Source organism: Pundamilia nyererei, unplaced genomic scaffold, assembly GCF_000239375.1.
Source record: "Pundamilia nyererei isolate P.nyererei 1_Seehausen unplaced genomic scaffold, PunNye1.0 scaffold00024, whole genome shotgun sequence".
In the NCBI taxonomy this organism is placed as follows: Eukaryota; Metazoa; Chordata; class Actinopteri; order Cichliformes; family Cichlidae; genus Pundamilia; species Pundamilia nyererei.
This window is the reverse complement of record NW_005187425.1, coordinates 1192075-1212676: the sequence shown is the minus strand read 5'-3', so window position 1 is coordinate 1212676 and position 20602 is coordinate 1192075. Positions and strand designations below refer to the sequence as shown.

The following is a 20602-nucleotide window of genomic DNA, read 5'->3' as shown; positions in this document are numbered from 1 at the left end:
AAAGATGGAGGCACTTTTAGCTGCAGCTTTCATAAGTAAAGAAACCCAACAAATCTTCATATTTAGGACGTTTGAGTAATTTTTATGCATTTTCACCCAAAATACAAATACTCAACTATTACACTATCAGATTTATTTTCTCTTAACTGACTCCTCAGTTCATCAGCTCACTCTGATCAGCTTCGTTCTTTTCTTAAAATGCACACTGCCATGTTTTTTTTTGACTTGAAGACTATTTATGGTTTCTAAATTCCTCCAAATCTCACTTTACTGTTCACTGCAGTGTAATTAAGAGTCTATTAGAGTGTGACAAGCGCACGGGAGCATCGTGTGTCAGCTCCCGCTGACAAGAGATCAACTTACCGCTGCTTATTATAGGTTTTAGTCACTGCCGAGACGCACAACTTCTCACGAATTACCCACTTGTTAACTTCATAACTCATCTGAGCCACAGAGGTGTGAAGAAGCACAGCTGTAAACGAGCAATTTGATAAACGAGTACCTAACGTCCTCGTTTTAAGACTTTTTCCCCTTTAACATGTGTCCATTATCTGTGTTGAGCTGTGAGAGACTTGCGTGTGAACGGGGCGAACAGTCGCAACCGCGTAGTTATACCGCTATAACTACTTTACTTTCCTCCTGTCTGTTATGTAAGAGAAAAGTTTCTGATCAGAAACTCTTGGTGTGTGCAGCCTCAGTACAGACAGCAGGAGAATAAAGCGCTGACACAAAAAACACTATGTCAACAAAAAATTAAAACAATTCTTATATAAAAATAAACATCAGATGTGCAGAAGATTCACTGGTGAGGGGACAGAATGTGAAGAAAACTGTGCTTCTTTTTTTAAAAGGCTCGCTGCCATCGCTGCAGAAATGTAAAGAAATGAACATTTAAACACTCGTGATTTAAACACTAGTGATTTCTATGTAATGTCACTGATGTTTACGGGACTCTTTCAATCAGATAAAATTCTTGACGGGGAGTTTACAAGACCAATGAACAAATTAAACAACCCCAAAAAGATGTCAGAAGATGTTTTGCCCTCTGCTGCACGGACAGTATGTGTAGCTGTGTAGTTATGTGTGTTATGCGCCCACCTGTCCTTCATGCGCTGGTGCATGCGACCGTGCTGGACACACTGTTCTTCTATATCCGAGCAGCGAGCTCTCAGATTCTTCACCGTTTCCTCCAAGTGTTGTTTCTCCAATGCCAGCTGTTCCAGCTCACTTCTGCATACACACACACATACACAGCTGCTATATTCACACTACCAACGTACGAAGCATTATACAACCAACAAACTGAATTCATCATCCACTTTTTTTTTCTTTAATATATGACTTTTTAGTAAAGTATATCTGCGTAGTCCCAGAGAATGAAACAGCAGAGATAGCAGCAGAGTCTTTGTCAGTGTGTGCGCACATCTTACGAGAACGTATGTGTCATCAAATAAATGGCAGCGAGGTAGCTCAGTGGTTAGCATTGTTGCCTCACAACAGAGCTCACACACCTGAGTACTTTTCTCTGGTGTCCAAAAACAGGCTAGGTTCATGATGCCTATGTTGATCCAGGAAATAGAAGTCTCAAAAGGCAAAACAACAAATAAATAGTGACTTCATTTACTCTTCGGCTAATTTGGCAAACATGCCTGTTTTAAGATCACCATTTTCCACTCTGCCTACCTAACATCAACAGTAGAGGTAACAGCAGGAAATGCAGGGATAAAAATAGAGGTAACGGGCTGCATGTCCAGACGTAGTGAGTGTCACTTTCACAACATTACATTGGCCAATCTGCAGCAGCACACTCGATAAAAGGTGCAGAGTCAGCAGGACTACCAAAAACAGATGATCATTTTTCTTTTCCATCTTCCTGCAACTGTCTCACTGTAACCTCACTTCGCCCGAGTGAGGCAGTCCAGCAGGACTTTAACCGCTACGTTGGGCTTAGACTCCAGGAACTCAAACAGCCCGAGGCACCAAACACACCACCACGCTGCTGCTAAACTACATAACGCACACATCCAGAAGATGTACACAATGATCCTTCAGGCCAGTGTGTCTGCATGACTCTGTACCTACAAAAACTCTATACGTGTACCTGGTACTCACGTCCTTCCAAACAAACAAAATACACAGTGTACTTTGGTGTGTGTGTTGTGTGCATGTGTCCTGTGGTTGGTGAGGCCAGTGCGGTCTGGCAGGGCCAGATTGGAGGCTGTCATGTGACTAATGTGCAGCACAGCTCCAACAGCTGACAGGACACTGAGCCCAGGGTCACTGTCATACACACACACCCAGAAGACAATCACACACAGACACACACGCATTCAGCCCAGATGGAGAGCTGGGCAGGCCTGCTGTGACTACTGTAGCATCAGGTTAACAAGAAAACAGGTCAGACTGGAAAGCAGTATGTAGTATGTTGACGTGCTCTGTTCAAACAGCCTGGATAGATGATGCTTTGTGAAATGATGACATGGATGTCCAGCAGATAGAGGGAATAAACAACAGAGTGGCAGAGCAAACAACTGTTTCATGGAGAGAGAAAAAAGCCACTGAGCTAGGAAGCAAACGGCAAATTAAAAAAAAAAAATCAAGGCATAACTGAGCGAATAAATGTTCAAACACAGAGGAAACACTCACCTGCTTTTTTCAGCCAGCTCTTCCAGTTTGGTCCCCAGGTTGCAGCACTCCTCCTTCAGCCTCCCAATGAGGGAATTCTGGGAACTCAGGAGACCATCCAACTCTCCAACTGTAATCAATGATGGGAAAGCTGGCAGTCACTTTAGGTTTAACCACCACAGGTGACGTTCCTCCAGAACAGGTGAAAGTCCTCACCTACCTACCCTTCTCTTGAAAAATTAAATGTTATTTATTTTGGATGCAAACATAGTTTAATGCCATCAGTGATTCTGTAGCTGACTGGCTTTAATGATGATATCAACACGTGCCAGCTAAACACAGAGAAGAATTAGACACCTTTTTCTGAATGATAAATTACACATAGGTTATAGAGATACAGATGTGTATTCAGGTCCTTTCAAAATAAATCTCCAATCTGACCAAAACAAAACTGAGCCTAACTAGACCATTTCCAATCTAATACTTAAACACAACTGAATAAGTTGCTCTGACAGTGTAGCAGCTGTTGTTTACCTAACAGTGGTTACACTCCCTTTAATTAACTGCTGCTATATGTAAAAAGGACAATCTCAGTAACAAGGACATGATGGTTACATTTTTAAGCCGTGGAGCCAAATCAAAAAAATTGACAGCATAATAAATGTTTTATGCGTATGCAGGTTTTAAACACAAGGAACAGCGAGGGGCTTAATTTGAAGATTGTATCTGTCAGTTTCACCTCTGAGAACATAAAATACTAAAGGTCAAAAAAAAGATTTGGGCGACTAGTTTTCACAGGTGAGGACGATATCTTAATGTCGTAATCATTAAGCTATCATCCAAGTATGTTTTTTACTATAATGCCACAGCTCATAAAACTGAGCATGAGGAGAACATGAGGAGAGTAAAGCATCCATCCTTCAGTGGAATAAATTCAAGTACACCTGCATGCCCGCCTCAATATTATTGATATAATTAACAGACAGAGATCTGATTCCCAATCTGGAGAAATTATTGAAAGACATTTACAGAACCCTATAAAAGGCCTCCATATTTTGGAAAACCCTGAGATGCCCCTTTTATTCTAATTAGCAGTTTTGCATGCTCATGTCATTAAAAGTACAAAGGAAAACATAAACAAGATTAAAATTATAATTAAATAAGTAAAAAAAAATGTGGGTCAGGGCCAGGGCTGTTCGATATAACGATATATATCGGATGACGATATTAAAACATCTATCGTTTCATTTTATGCTATCGTTTGTTTTGTGGTGTCGCAAAATAAACTGTTTACAGCAATATTTTTTCATCCTTTTGATGGTCACTGTAGTGGCTATATTCATTTCTTCTTTCTCTCTTTCTCTTATATTTAATTTAACCACACTACTGACGGACAAGCGCCTGTTTTATGCGTTGTCATTAGCAACAACGACGGTAACACAATCCCATGTCCGCTTGTTTATGTTTCACATAAACCTTTCACAATAAAGCTCAAGATCCTGTTGAGACTTTTCAAAATAAACTGAATCACGTGAAAGAGCAGATTATTTACGGATGAGAATTTAAAAAAGAGCCGCCAGGTGCTAAAAAATAAACCTTAGACTCAAATGTTAGAACAGGCTTTTCCCCGCAGCACGCCGTGTAATAAATACTCACAAAGAAAACGGCGGCCGTTACAACTTATGTCTAAAAATGTATAGTTTCATGCATCGGTTAAAACACTCGACTTCAGGTACATGACGCAGAGCTGGAAACACTTCCCGCAAGTTGAGCTGCCCGAGATTCACAGAATTTACAGAAAATGTTACATTTTTGTGATTTATATCGTTATCGGACGATAGAATTCTTATATCTGGATATGAGATTTTGTTCATATCGCACAGCCCTAGTCAGGGCCAATAATATCAACAAAAAAGATTCGAAGGATGGTCACTGTGACTTGTAAACTGGAGTCATCATGTGAGATCTCATCATGTTTTAGAAAGAAAAATCAATGTTTAAATGATGTGTCTATATGTGCTACTTGGTTCCTGTGCAGAATAAAAATTACACCGTGACTGACTAAATAAAATACAATAAACGAAACATATGTTGTTATGAAAAGTTAGTTAAAAGACATTTCCCAACTTCTGTGGGCACATAAAAAACCCCAAGTGGCCTCACGTCAGAGGATAACGTCTACCTTATGGACAGCACAGAACAATGAAACTAAAGTCACATATAGATACATATGTCTCTTTGAATCTGCAAAAAATGCTTTAGTCAACAATCCTATTAAAATAAAAACTGTTCAATCGACACAAATAAATGTACAGGGGGAAAAAAAGCAGCCATGCACAGAAGAGAGAATTTAAATATAAAGTGAGAAGGGTAAAACAAGGTGGAGAAAAAGAGCGGATAGTTGTTTGAAAGCGCTTTCTTTCTCCTTTCCACCCTTCCTGCCACCTCCTCATCCGCTCATGGGGGCCTCTTTCTGAACAATCCAACACGGGGCTTTCATCGTTCCTTTGAAATGGTCCACGTTCAGCTCTCCAGCATATGTCTGCTCTTTTAAAATAACAATGGCTGCCGGTTGGATTGAGGGAATGATCCACCTGCTCCGGCATTCTGTTACAGTCGACCAAAAACCAAAAAACACCAAGGACTTGCAGTCTTTGAAAAGTAACTCAGACTTTTTTCCTTTTCATACAGCAAATATTGGAGAAAATAAAGATCTCTGCAGACAGAAACTGGACTCTCCCCTTTAGACATCTTTGCTCTCTCCAAGCTACAGATTAGCTATTAAAACGGAAAGTTATATAAGTCTTGATTGGGAGAAATTTAAAGGGTAATGCTTAGGATGATGAGCACCTCATCCATTGACCGTGACTCCAAAGGAACCTCTAACCTATTTTATTCCACTGTCCACAGCCGCCTTCTTCAAATCACTACCACAGACAATGTAAGTCGAGCAGAAATTGGATGCTACTGAGCATTAAACTATTAAACTAAACTACACAAACTCACAGCCGTGCACACACACATACACTCTACAAAGTTTGGTCAGTGCTGGAAAAGTTGTATGAAGAATGCTAATTAGCTGAACAGGCTTTGAATGCGTCTGGCCATGCGTAGGCCAAAAAGAACCCTGGGACACAGAAACACAGCAGAACTGGCACTGGAAACAAACAGAGGAAAAATGAGGGAGGGAGGGATGGAGGGAAGAAGCGTGGCAGGGAGGGAGGGACAGAGAGAAACAAATATCTGATATCATCTAGAGGCTGCTCTGTACACATTTACTCAAAAAAGAAACATGAAAAAAAAATTCAGAAAAAAGAAAAAAAGGTGGGAGGGAGCGGAGAAGAAGTGAGAGAGGGGGGGAACGGATGGATGGAAGGACAAACGGATGGACAGAGAGGCGGGATTTGGAGAGCAAGAAAGCTAATTATCCAGCTCGTCTGTTGAGTTGCACGGGGAGAGGAAGTGATGCGAGCTACTAAAGGACGTCCACCCCTCTATCCCCTCCCCATCCACAGTTTCCTGCTGTGCTCTGATGTCAGCTCTCTTTAGACAACATGTGTGCTGTCGACACGCGCCAGCAAAAAAACTCTTTGTTTACCCCCCCACCTACACCGCCACCACCCCTCCCTCCCTCTATACCCTCCATCTTTGTTCTGCGTACCAGCAGGCTCCCGGGTTGTTGAAGGGAACCACAGGTAAATAAAAAGATAGGGGAAGGGAGGGAGGGGAGGGAGAGTGGCTGAGGGTGGGTGGTGGGTTATGGGGGGGGGGGATATCCAGATGGTGCAACAGATGTGCTAGCAGCAGCAGCTCTGCTGTGCAGACAGACAGGGAGCTCTGAGCTGGGTCTCCCTGCTCTGCTCCCATCACCTTCCCTCTGCTCTGCCCCTCTTCTTTCTATTCTCCTCTTAAGGCTTCTGTTTGGCTCTTTCTGCTCTGTTCTGCACTTCTGAGGTCACTTCAGCCATGTTTTGTACAGTTCAGATGAATTGCTCTCCTCTCTGTGCCGTCATGGCGGGGACGAGGGGGCACAGAAAGAAGAAAGACACCCTTCAACTGGATGATGCAAGTTCAAGACCTTGTTTGAACAAAGATCCGCCATGCTGAATCGCCCTTGAGGAGGAGAGTGAAAATCATCCAGCTCAATGGATGTGAATGTGTAGCTGACCCTGGTCATCTCTGCCGTTTTGCCTCTTGTTGTTCTGGATATTTGACTCTAATTGCTCTGTCCCATTCAGTCCTGCTGCGTTCTGTAGTCTTGTTTGTCTCGACCGTACACCGACCTCTCCTCTGTGTTAGAACTGACGTGCCTGTGTACTGCGGGGTACTGCAGTAAACCTAGCTGCGATGCAAATCGGAGAACAGACGGCTGCGTAGCCATGTACAGTTTTCACAAGTGTGTGCAGGCCTTCGCTGAAAACTTTTTAAACGATGAACCTGCTCTATCAGCATCCACAAACTCGGATTTCTTTATTCACATGTTGTACATATAACATTTAAAGATTCATTAGATCCTGACACTGTCTTTTCTTTTCGGTCTCCTTACTCTGAAGCATAAAACAGAATAAGAAACATTACAAGATTCCTTCTGCTAATATTTTTTTTAAATGTTTTAAAAATTTTTAATTCCAATTTGCTTTAAAAAAACTGTTGTAAAACAGTTTGTTGTAAGCTTTATAATGTTCAATGGTTTTTACGTTACAATATAAATTGCTTTAAGAAGCTTTATCATGCTTTGCTCGTCCAAGTTTTCCAGAAAGCATTTAAACTGCGGCATCGAGCTGTGGTGCAGTCTGTAAGTATTACGACAGCATGACTCTGAACGACAGGTTCTGTGGTGACTAAAATGCCGATGGGGAAGAAAGGAGGGGCTTTTTCTTTTGAAGAACTGACCTGTCCTGATGTGAGCCAAAATGGCTGACTAAGTCAGAGAGGTGAAAAGAGGACATTGTGACCTACGCCACAAGTCAAAAGCACGAAGACAAACCCGTTGTCACTGCTGTGGATTGAAGCACTGACCTCTCTGCAGGTGTTCGGCTTCTGCTTGCTGCAGCATCACAGTTAGCTCTCGCTCCCTTTCCCGAGCTGAAAGAGTCACCGAGGCCATTTCCTCTTCGTGAGCCCGGTCTGCACCCTCTCTGTCCTGTCTGAGGAGAAAAAACAAGAAGTTAAAGAAAAAGAAGAAGAATCAGTGAAAGAAAATGTGTTTTCACTATTTCTACACACTTTCTAGTTTCTGGCACATCATATAAAAGTGCACTGCAAAAAATACACGCACAGCGGCCCATTGGTAGAACCCTAAAGACTAGATGACAGTGTTCTGATTCCTCCATAGCTGCCGTGTACACATGCACAGCATCGCATGTGAAAAGGAAAATAATGTGAAAAGTCTCCACAGCCACTCGCTGACATTCTGTGGCATCTTACTCATCACACTCTGCGGGTGATGGTGCATGAAAAAGGTTTCACTCTGAAGCATTTCAAGCACAATCTTTGTTTTTAGGTAGGAATTTGTGTTTTGTGGCTAAAAACTGCAGAAATAATGGGTCTAATGTTTTACTCCTGCAACATAATGCAGAAGACAATTTGTACACTTAGATCAAGTTCAAGTCTGTGCATTAACAGACATGTCAATCAGTGCATTTAAGTGGCTTCTGGTTACTAAGGAGATTAGTTTGTTGACACACCGAGAAAGAAATTTCTTGCGTGCAATCTGCTCTGGAAGGAGTACGTTAAATAACTGCACTCAAACTGAGACGTGGAAACTAGGCGTTAAGTTAAATGTCAGATCATCTTCATTACTGTTGATGTTTCAGACTTCCCACGCGTCCAGTAACAAATGCACAAAGGCTTACGATGTAATCGGGGTCATTTATCAAGTGAATCCCAGCAACCTGACAAGAATCCACCAGGTCGTATCTGCAGCCGTTTCTATAAAAAGAAAACGTTATGCGTCTGTGTCTGTGTGTGTGTGTGAATGATGTCAGACAGGCTTTTTGCTAAAACCAAGGTGAGAGAGGGAGCAGGAGGAGAGCACATACTGGACAACATGAGAAAGAAAGGAAGGGCAGAAAGGACGATGACAGAAAAGACTTGGAGGGGGTCGAAGGGTAAATGTGTCAGGCCACTGTCAGCTTAGAGACCCCTGAGTGATACAGCAGCTGTCTCATTCACACAACACTCGAATAAACTGCCATCCCACGCATTTTGATACAAGGTAAATCACTGTGATATATGCTACACTAATGCTGAGGACACACAACAGTGAGTCAGCTGATCTGTCATCTCTGTAAGTACGTGAAGAAGGAGTCAAATAACTTTAAACTGCATTCAGATTTGTGTCAGCATCAGAATAGAATAGAACAGGTACGATTCAAGCTGAGGTGCTTCTGGCTTTGAACAGCGGCACATTTTGTTCCTGTCTGAACCAAACTTTCTATCTCAACTAAGTCCAAACGTACCCAAACAACAGAGAGACAGACAAAGAAGGAAAGAAAAGAAAAACTACAAAGAGCGGAAAAAAACGAACAAATAAACAGAACTCTTCCTGAAGTCCAAAGGCGCTAATGAAGAGAGAATTCTCCAGTTTAAGTGAAAACTTTTCTCTCCTACAGCGCTTGGCCTGCATCTCTAAAGTGACCGCGTCTGTCTGTTCCTTCGTGTGTGTGTGTGTTCTCCTGCTGTCCTGCTGTCTGGGGTGTGAAAGCGGGTGGCGGGTGTGCAGGGGACACAAGGAGACTGTGTGTGTCTGTACGCGTATGAGTGTGTGTGTGAGTGAATGAACCCCCGCTGGGCTTGAACAGCAGCCTGAGCCACCAAAGCGCACACCAGGGCTCAGCGGGAGATGGCGGGCAGGCGTTGCCAGCCATTTGGTCCTGCAAGAGGTTCCAGGGGGCCGTGTGTATTTGTGTATTTCTATGAGTGTGCGTTTGTGTGCGATTGGGATGGGGGGTGGTGGTGGAGGGGGCTCACACCAGACCTGTTTACCCACCAATTAGCATCAGACAGATCGCCAGAAAGTTCCAGCAGTCAGCAATAGAGTGGTGGTGAGGAAGAGGAGGGTGATAAAAACTGAGGAGAGGAAATCAAAAGACAGAGAGCTTCACATTTGGCATCTGCTTGGTCGTGCTGATTTACAGAACCGAACCTCAGAAGTACGACCTAGTTAAGGACAGAGAATTGAACAAACGGACTGGAAGCTTTCGTTCCTGGTGAAGAAACCCCAAAGAAGTGCGCTGAGTTTAGGTTTCGGTTCGATAAGTTGGGTACGAGCACTTGTATCTCTGTGACAAGAGCCTGAATGCCTCACCAAAGATCAAACTGGAGCTGGCAGATCAAACTTTTGCGGTTGTTTCTCCCCTGCGCCATTTTGTCCCTCTAATCCAGTGCAACATGTTTACTTGCAAAATGCTGTCACAAAATGGCTGCTGTTGAGCACTATCAAATTAAAGCATAAAAAAGAGAAAGCGAAGGCGAGGTATCAGCGAAAAGCCAAGCCCTGGAGCAAGCATAAGGAGTGACGGGTAGAGCAGAGGCTGAATATGTGGGGCTGGAGCTGTAGAATTCTCCTTGGGCATTAATCTGCCTTCCAGTTAATTGGTGAATGGGCTCTGGGATGCTGCCTGTGGCAGGAACTCTTGTTTGGGCCTAGGAGGCAATAGACTGACTGTTCAGTTAGCAGATAGCTGGGCCTGTTTGTATATGCCTGGCCTGATGCACAGTAGGACAGCTTGATAAGTATGGCGAGAGCTGCATGGGCCAGGGGCCTAAGGTAGGCTGGAATGGCTCTGGGGCTGCGTCCAGGTACAGTGGCTGCTGGGTAAGTGGGAGGTGGCAGAGGCGGTGGCTGGCTGACTAGCTGGCTGGAGTGGTGAGGAAGAAGAGGGAGCCCAGTCCACACTGCCTGCTTAAGTGGGCACTATTCAAGCTGTTGCCCATTAGATGTGGGGTGCCAGGGCCTGACCAAGCGCGGAGTTTGCAGCACCCCATGGTGCAGCCGGCATCCCACGCCAGAACCACCAAATGCCGTGGTTTATCACAGAACGAGCACAAATTGGAGTCAGACGGTGGACTTGGAGGAATTGGAGACATTCGCCAACGCCAGACACAACTGACCGCTGTTCTGACTAAAGTAAAAACAGAATCAACTCTCCACTATATAACTCACATACATATACATGCATATTTAAAGCATAAAAATACACACACACACACACACACACACACACACACACACACGGAGATAATGGGGAAAACAATCATTTAGTTTATATTTTGCTGTAATTTCAAATCCTTAAAAAGCAGTCACAAGATTGATGATGGAAAAACTGGAGCTACTTATTCAACGCACTGCGACGTAAAGAAAGTGTCAAATATTGACGTGTATCGTATATTAATTATCTACATAAAAACAAGCGATAAGCTAAAAAGAACAATTCCTCAAATGAATGAATATTCAGATTTATGCTCTGCAATAGTTATGTGGTGCAAAATAACAGGTGTGAAATTAACATACAGGTGAACAGACTGCGAACTGAGCCTATAGCAAAAAACATGTGAAGACGCAGGCTTTGTTTGCAACAAAAAGGACTGAATGTTGCAGGTACTGATGATCACTGCAAAGAGTTGCAGAATCAAGACAAAGACAAATAATAGCATTTCTACTGCGCAGGTAAAATACCTACGAGAGCCCAGAACCAGAAGATGCTATCAATTATGGAATTAGCAGTTCAATGTAACATTTTAATTGAAGAATTACAGATTTACGTAATTCACATGTAACTAGGATGTCATTATAGAATAAACAATAAAACACACTGATTTCTGAATTGGATTTTTAAGCACCTATAACATTAATTAAAGGAAAATGTTGGCACTCCCTGCCACTGATTCATCGACTCTCTTTAACTCTTCTGGGTCCCTCCAATTATCATCTCTTTATGATGCAATCTCTCACAGATCCTCAAAAGGCTTAACTGAGGTGGTCCTAACATCTTTTTTTCCAATTTACAGCCTGTACAGTGACCCTTGGATAGGGAGCACTGCCATCTTTGAAGAGACCTCCCTCACCAGAATAGAAATGTTACATTTAGGAGATATTTTCTTTCATTTTAAGGCCACAAATGAAGTCAAATCACCCTAGCAAAACACAGCATACCAGATCTAGGTCAGGTTTTTCCCTTTATTTTGCCTCTTATATGAACATAGCTATAAAAAACCCACAGTTAATTTCCACCCCATTTATCGAGTCAGTAAGATTTTACTGAAATAAACTCATAGTATACTATAAAATGACAACTGTTAATTATTTGCTCTCCAACTGCTCAAAACGGTGACACTCGTGATGATTCACTCTGGTGGAGGAATTCCAGCAGATACACGGTTATTTATGATAGACTGCATCAATCAGACTATATTAATATTCAACAGTTTGATACGCAAGACTACAAAGATGATTTCTGCTTATGTGCGAGTGCGATGTTTATGTGTGCGACAGAGAGACGGTGAGCGAGCGGCCTCGTGTAGGCCCGTCTAACTGGTAACTGCCAACAATCGATGAGCGCGATACAGAGAAAATAATGTGACATATTGAACATTTGCAGCGCTGCGTATCGGTGATGTCGCACACAATAAACATCTGAATTGTTCCGTGTGGCAGACCACGCAGAGTGTCACACGATTTCCTGTCACACGCACCTCAATGTGTTTTAGCACATTTTTATTAAACCTCTGGGTGATGCAAGTCAATCACTCTGCTCCCACATTTTTCCTTGCGGCACCCCTCCTTTCATCTTGCTGTCCGACTCCGTGAAGCAAGCACATCCAACACAGAGGCGGCCTGATGCAGCCTCACTGCTTCTTTACTCTGCACCCAGCCTTATTTATATATATATATACACATACATGTACATACACATACATGTATATAGATATCCGTCCATCTATCTGTCCAGAGCATTCTCATCTCTGCTCCGATCCTTTTTTTCTCCCGTTCCCATCTCTCCCTCCTCCTTCCTTTTTTCCCTCCCACCCTTTTTTTCCTGTAACTAAACTGGCTGTGTCTCTCTCCATCTGCTGGTTCTTCCTTCAGCGGCCCTGCACCTGTTCACACCTCCTCTCCTGTTGGCCACCTCTTCTCTCTTCTCCCCTCTCTCTCCCCCCCCTTTATCTCTCTCTTTTTCTCTTTCTCTCTCCCTCCCTCCCTCTCTCTCCGCTCGGTGCGATGCTGCCAGGCCCATTCCTGGCTCAGTTAGCCTCTCTGTCATTCAATCCATCTGTCGGCAAGTCAACTTTGTTTACAGCGGGCGGCCCAAGCCTCTTTTCTTCTTCGAGGAACACTAAAGCCCCCCCGCCGACACCAAGGTCAGTGGTTAGCAAATCGTGCCCGAAAAGCAGAAAGCTGCAACTGTTAAAAGTAGCGCAAAAAAAATAAATAAAAAATTTATATACCCCCTCGCCTCCCAAACCGTAACACACATATGCAAAAGTATGCACAAAAAAAAGTGTGCAATTTCGCTCATCTGAAAAGCTGTTTAATCTCCCATGCATATGAATAAATGTATGCATATACACACAGACGGCTACAAATAGACACGACCCTGCAGAAACAAACATTTGCTGTTACAGCACACATTCCCTCAGAGAAAAAACCCAGCTCTAGATTGAAGCAATTAGTGGCTGATTGGCCTCTGTCATCATCTATCTGCTCACAAAACAGAGCGAGAGAAGTTTAAAAATCTTAATTGGCACAGATGACTGATGGTCTTAACACAAGAAAAGCGGCCTGGCAGCGCAGGCATCTGTGATTTTTAAAAATAAACACACAGCATACGTACAATATGCTCTCATATTGACCCAATCCAGAAACCAAAGACCTAACGTCAGTGTCAAATCTGTGCCCCGCAGAAATAGTTGTGGGTAGCATATGTGGCAGTGCTCGAGGTCAAATCTATTTTAGCAGAAAAGGTAAACGACTGCCTAAAATTAATTATTTCAACCAGGCTACCTCTCATTAGGCATCTTTTAAAGTGTATGTCTAATACCTGTTGTGTGAATTTTATGGGACAAATATAATAAGAAAAGGTTCTGGTTAATTACCCAAATAAACAGAAAGAAATCTGTGATTACAACTGTCTTACTGTTAAATGCTTAACTTACATGCAATGCAACAAAAAAAGAGAGAGAGAAAAGAGAGAGGAAAGAGTGAGAAAGGTACTTATACTATAAGTCCAAATCTTGTGTACTACAGCAAATTTATCTCTGGTGGCGTGAGCACCATCTACCTGTGACGGAATTCACTTCTTACTGGAGACATGCATGATGTTATTTAAAACACCCACCAGCCTTCACAGTGGGTCGTGTGCTTGGAGGTAACAGGCTCAAAGGACTATGCACCACCTTTCTCTCCTTATGCACCCAAATCATCGTTAGTGAATTCAATCATCTCCTTACTTTCATACCTCGTGTCTCTGACAACGTCTCTCCTCTCCCCTGGGCTTTATAATCAGATGTGTCTTTACCAAGTAGCAACCACTAGAGTTGCCAGAAACTGCAGTTCCCCTGGTGGCCACTTGAGGCTGCCTAAGAAAGTCGAACAAATTCCCAGAGCCCCCTCTTCTTAAAATACTTTACAGTTTTGTTTTGTTTTTTCCTTTTTGAATTATTCAGAACGACTTTACAAGTTTAAATTTTCATACATTTTGCATCTGGAGTGGTTGCATTGATTAACTGTCCCGGCACAGGGAGCTGTAGCCGGGCAGGATTTGCTAGGCTTCACCTCTGCTAACTGGTATCACTGATTGCTGCTGATGCAATCCTTAATGCAATTATCTGACAAATAATACAGCTTGCTGTGTACAGACTATCCAAGAAGTTGTGCTTTGGTGAGTGAAAATTATTAGTACCTTATCATTAGTCATTACGTACTTAGTACTAATTAGCAGATGTTTGTCGGTACATTGCACCTGTTCAGTTTATTAATACAGCTTGCAAAACAAGCTTCCAACTTGTCCAGATATGGTTTTATGGTAAAAAAATAAAAAATAAAATAAAATAAAACTAAATAAATAAATAATGTGCTGCCAAAGACAGCAAATCTTGAGGCTTCAGAATACAGAAATCAGAAAACTATGTGTGATGTCACAGTCTATGGTCTCAACTAGATCACTTTGTTTGTCAGGATCAGGTCAAGGCGTCTTTAACCTGGCTCGCACGGCACTTTGTTTGGAACGAGCAGCACATCAACATACACTGCAGGGAAATTATATTAATTCACTTGAAATGTAGCTGCAAGTGCCAATGAAGAGGCCTAGCAGTTACAGAGTTGTCACCATGGAGAGTTGATTGGATCATGTTAAAAGTATGGCTGTAAGTACCAATAGCAAAAAGCTTTTTCACTCATTAAAATGGCCAACGTGGTCAAATAATGCAATTTTTTATATTACCTCAGGAAGGGGAGAAATCGTCCTTCTTCGTGTTTTTTCTGCTAGTTCTGCTGCTGGTGTCATGTATAGACACCAAAGTGGACAGCACTCCTTCATGGGCTTCTCCTATTAGTGCTTATAGCCACACTGATCACATTTCTTATTTTGTTTTGGGGTTTTATCAGCTTTGCCTGATTTGATCTCTCAGATCTAGCTTGCAGGAGTAGATCCTTCTGTCTTCTCCCAGTATATAATTATTATTACTTTTCTATGCCGTCTGAACTCTTTGACACTCTCCCCTTTCAGTATTTGTCCTGCTGTATCTTCCATCTCCACTTAGCTGCTACCTTGCTCCAATCTTATCTTTCATCCTTCTGTTCCTTACTGCTCTTTGTGATCAACTCCCAGTACAATCTGCTGAGGGCAGCACTGGCCCACTACCTATGTGGCACCGGTTGGCACTGCTGTGTCCACCCAGGGTAACAGAGAGAAGCTGATGGAACGAAGGCAAAAGAAGGGGAAAAAACTGAACAAAAAGCAGCTATGCAGGAAAAAAAGAGGATGAAACGACAAAAGGCTAGATCAATCAGGTAAAAGAGAATGAGAGAGGTAAAAGAGAAATGGGGGGCAGAGAGAGGTTCTGTCATGTTGGATGAAAGCTGTGCCTACTGGGTAGTGGGCACTGGGTAGCGCCACTGATCCTGCCACCCTCACAGCAGGGGTGTGCAAAGGCACAAAAGTTGAACAGATGACACGGTCACACAAAAACAACACACACTTTTAAACACAGATTTCAAAATCGACCTGCACTGGATCTTCAGCACAATCCTCTAAAACGTATAGAGCTACTGGTAAACCCTTCTCACCATACCTATTTAGAAAGATATGCAAAAGATGAGTACAGAATGAGGTGAAGGGTGGATGGTGGATGGATGGCAGGGGGCTGGTACTCCCTTTCGTTTTGTCCTCTAGCAGTAGTGTGTGTATGTAGGCCAGTGTCCCAGGGCACACTTGGCTGGGGTGGCAACAGTTGTAGCCGACAGATTTGCCTCCATCTTGCCTGAGGTCTCACAGTCAGCGATCTGTCTTTTCTATCCATCCTCAGCCTCGCCGGATGGATAGATTACAGTCCTGCTTAACAATCTTCATACTTACAGTAATGAGTGTGAATATTCTCTGGTGAATTTATAGCATCTACATTTTAACTGCGAAAGACATAAATAAGCTCCTGAGTTAAGAGTGAGAAGGACAGTATACCATGGCTGCACATTATCAGTTATCAGCCATAACATATAACATGTTTATATATAATACTTAGGTTGCGAATACTAGTGAGAAATGCGTGCACTGGCTGGGAACCTAACAAGAATGAATTCTCTCTGTATTGCAATTCTGTAATGATCAAACTACTGTGTTTCCCCACATAAACTATCCACACTTGCACCTAACTGGAAAACTGTTTTAAACCTACATGCATGATGAAAATAATAATATTTAATCGTATAAAATCACTGTAGAATACAATCTCAACACATGACACACATGTTTAAGAGATCAGGGAGTACCTGGTAAGGCCGAAGCCATAAAGTCATATGTACTAATGCAGTAGTAATGCTGTTCTAAGAACCATCTTAGATCTATTACCTGATAGTCAGATGCCTCAAGTCTGGTAAATTTCCTTTAATGTTATCCACACTCAGGTAGAATAAAGGGAAAAGACTCATAAGCAGAGCATAAGAACCACCAATATAGAAGGAAGATACATTTATTAAGATCAAGGGTGAAAACGAAATATGTTAGTGACTTTATGCATGATTTCAAAAGGCATTCAGACACTGACCTACTTCACAAAGTCAATATACATCAACATAACAGACATGTTCCTGCTCAAGAGGTCACATTTTTATACGTATAGTGCCAATTCCATTAAAACTGTACAAAAATGGTTTCAGTATAAATTTGCTAGTATTTTAATAACTGTTTCATGGCAAATTAACATAACCTTTGAACAGTTAACCAAAGAAATACAGCAGTGACAGGAAGATCAAAGGAGACAGTTAAAAAAGCTAAAACGAAGACACAAACAAGTAGGTCTCAACAGATTGAGCGAGAGAGGCAGGAAGAGTGCAAGAGAGAGAGGCGAGGAGGCACGATGGCAGAGAGGGCACTCCGACAGCGAGGAGAGAAGAACACGGCAAGGTCTCGTCACCGGGCCAACGGGCCCACCACTGTCAACATCATGGCACTCTGTGGTACACACACAAACACACACACGCACACACGGCTGGCCGACGGCCCTCCCAGCTGCCCTATCCGTAACTGTCTGATTAGTTGTGCTAAGCAGCCCCTCCCCTGCCAACCATGGTGCCATCTGCTACCCAACAACATGGCCGCCGACCAGACAAGCACACACACACACAAACACACACACACAGAAACACACAGCGAGTCTCATACCTGGCACTGCACTGCTGCTGTCACACAGAGACACACACATCAAACTTCACAGACACAGGTGTAGCCCAAAGGTATCAACACATAACATTCACACACAGACGTGCACGCACGCTCGTCTAATTGCACGCTCGCAAACAAGTCAATACAGTTCACGAAACAAGATTACTCCAAGCATGTGCGCACACACAAGAATACATGCACACAGTTGCCTTAGAGGCAGAGTGCATTCATGTTCGTGGTGACAGTGGTTAGACACTCTTAATGCCAGGTAGAAAGAGTGATGCTGTGTTCAAGTGGTGTGTGTGTGTGTGTGTGTGTGTGTGTGTGCTCGCTGGCAGCGCTTGAAGGTTCATTATGGCCCCCGCCTCTCCTGAGCGACTGCAGCCCGCGTGGCGCCCCGGCCCTTTTATTCCGGGCCGTGATTGGACAAGGGCCTCCCGCCGAGTTGGTTTGCAGCAGTTTTGTCGCGCCCAGATTTCACTCGCTGCTCAAAGCGAGCCTCTGGCGGGACGCGGCATCTGCTGCCTCACCTTCCTCATTTACACTTCTCCGCCCTCGCACACACACACACACAGTTCTGTTCACCGCCTTTCCAGACCTTGCTATCACGATGTACAACAGAGGGGAGAAAAAAATAGAACGACGTAGAGGTACAGAGGGAACGCAGCAGCGTGACGTGTTTAATAGAGTTTGGGGAACTTCATGTATAAGAGTCACAGCGGTTGGTCCAGAGTTTTGTCTGCCTAATCCTCTCGCTCTGTGTCTCTTTGCACCCATCTTCTGATTTCAGGGTCACAGAAAGGAGACTGTGGCCTTAAAACACACAATGTATGCTTCTCTCCTTGCCTGGCCTATATGGTTGCTTTTGTATTTCCCACACTACCAATTTGGTGCATTCCATCATTTCACAAGTGCCTTAAATGTCTCACATTTTTGCATCTCTAATACATCATCTCTTATGCCCTAACCAGACCTGGTCTAGTACCAAATATATATAAGTTTTCTGCAGAAAGCAATGCAGTGATGGCATGCATAACATAGCTACAAGAAACACAAGAAAGACTTCAATAAACAACTACACAATCAGAAAATATTAATCAGCCCTTTCACTTTTCTTTCTATTTGTGAAAATATAAAGTGATGCGAAAAGGCAGGAAAGATGTTAGTTCATGCAGTACAAAGTCTACCAAATCTTTTTTATTTACTGCAACTATTTGTTGGTTAAAGCAAGAATACATGGCAGATCAACAATGGTGTCTTCACCTCGCTGTTGGATATGCTCTGAATACATCAGTGAATATGCACCTCTGTATAGCCCCCACTAATGGAAGTGTTTTTCCAAGGCCTCTTAATAAGATTATTTCCAAACCTAAGGCTTTGTGTAAAGTGCCAACAGAAGCTTCAGTCTCATGGCTTACATAGTTAGGTTCATAAATATCTGGACTAGAGATGGCACGATACCACTTTTTTTATGTCCGATACCGATATCATAAATTTGGATATCGGCCGATACCGATATGAATCTGCTATAGTGTGTTTTTTAATCAATAAAACTGTTTTTGTAATATCTTGCTGCATTTTGTATAAGTTCATACTCAAGTTTAAAAACAAACTAACACGAAAGCTATTCTGTTATACCTGTATGCAAAAAAATACAGTGCACCCAAAATATTTCATAGTTCAGCAATACTGATCAATCTAATAAACGTAAACCTACACCATCCTCCCTATTCTGGTATTTTAAAGAGTAAGCAACCTAACTAATAGGGTTGCAAACTCCCAGCAAAACTAGCTTACTAGGGTGTATTAGACTTAATAGTTACTATATACAGTAATGAACTTCTATGCATTTTACATCAGATTAAAACTTTGGGTGTAAGATTCAGATAATTATTTATTAAAAGCTAGATATTTTAAATGAGAATAAGAAAGAAAAGTGTGTCTTTGTCCCCCTTTTCCCTGTTAATGCCCTATGGCCCCCCTGGCTAAACTTTGCTAGATCCGCCCCTGCACAGTTACCAGCCGTCAGCTGCGTAGAAAAGGATTCTGGTGTAGAAAGTAATATTAAATAAATTCTAACAACAGATTATCAAGCTGTTGTTCAGCCGCTGGTTTCCTCTTTCTGGCGCGAAGTGGGCGATAAACAAACAAGAGAGAGGGACTCGCGACAGAAAAGCCGATCAGCTGATCATTAATCAGTTTCATGATTTAAGTAGCAGCAGGAGAGGGAGGGGGAGAGAAGAGGCAGTCGCTCCATATATCGGGTGTTAAGCATAAAGCTGGAATGCTTTACAAACATTCAGAGATGAACTTACACACTTGCTTTACTTCTCTCTGGGATAACTTCCTCGGAGATAAAATGCCGGTTTGGTAGCAAGGCTCCAAATGCTCAACCAGACAGCTGACAGGTCTTGCAATGTTATAGGAATTTCTTTTATTTATGTATTAATCACATTATTTTATTGTACAATGCCTTGGTGCCACTGTTCCACACTCATACATTAAGACAAATGGTGGAGGGGTAGTAAGGAAGTTGGGGGAAGCAGACCACTCCACAAGAAGAGTCTTTTGTCTCTTCAAGGACTCTGGGACTCTGACCCTGTGGTCATGCAGGCTCTCCACCAACTTGGTTTTCTGTTCTTTGTGTGTTTGGATTAAAGAATGTTAGCTACCGCTCACCGCTCGTCTGCAGGCTTTATTTAATGGAAAACTTCGACAACACACGCCACAGCCGCTCTATCGCGTGACGCATACTGCTCCGACGTGCTACAGTTAAGAGCCAAGTTATGCCATGTCGCAAGTTTTGTGAGCTGCTTTTGTGATATTTAATGGATTAGATTAAATTTTTTATTTCTCTCCGATATCCAATCCAGTAATTTAGGTCAGTATCGGACCGATACCGATACGTAATATCGGATTGGTCCATCTCTAATCAGAACAGAGACAACCTTTTTCCTAATTTTGGTTCTGTACATTACCACAAAATTTTTTAAATGAAACAACTCAGATGCAGTTGACTTTCAGCTTTGATTCAGTGGGTTGAACACAAAGACCTTTACTGCAGCAGCTTTCAGTTGCTGTTTGTTTGTGGGCCTAAG

The 20602-nt window shown here is 42.7% G+C and overlaps 1 protein-coding gene across 1 annotated transcript in view; it reads right to left on the bottom strand.

The window, feature by feature from the left end:
* Positions 1–20602, bottom strand: part of sdccag8 (SHH signaling and ciliogenesis regulator sdccag8) — a 50663-nt gene that overhangs the window by 15310 nt on the left and 14751 nt on the right. The window contains exons 14-16 of the mRNA XM_013909392.1: positions 7645–7772; positions 2647–2755; positions 1099–1230 (exon numbers count right to left, since the gene is read on the bottom strand). Of these exons, the coding sequence (XP_013764846.1) occupies positions 1099–1230; positions 2647–2755; positions 7645–7772 (369 nt within the window). The remainder of the gene's footprint in view (positions 1–1098; positions 1231–2646; positions 2756–7644; positions 7773–20602) is intronic.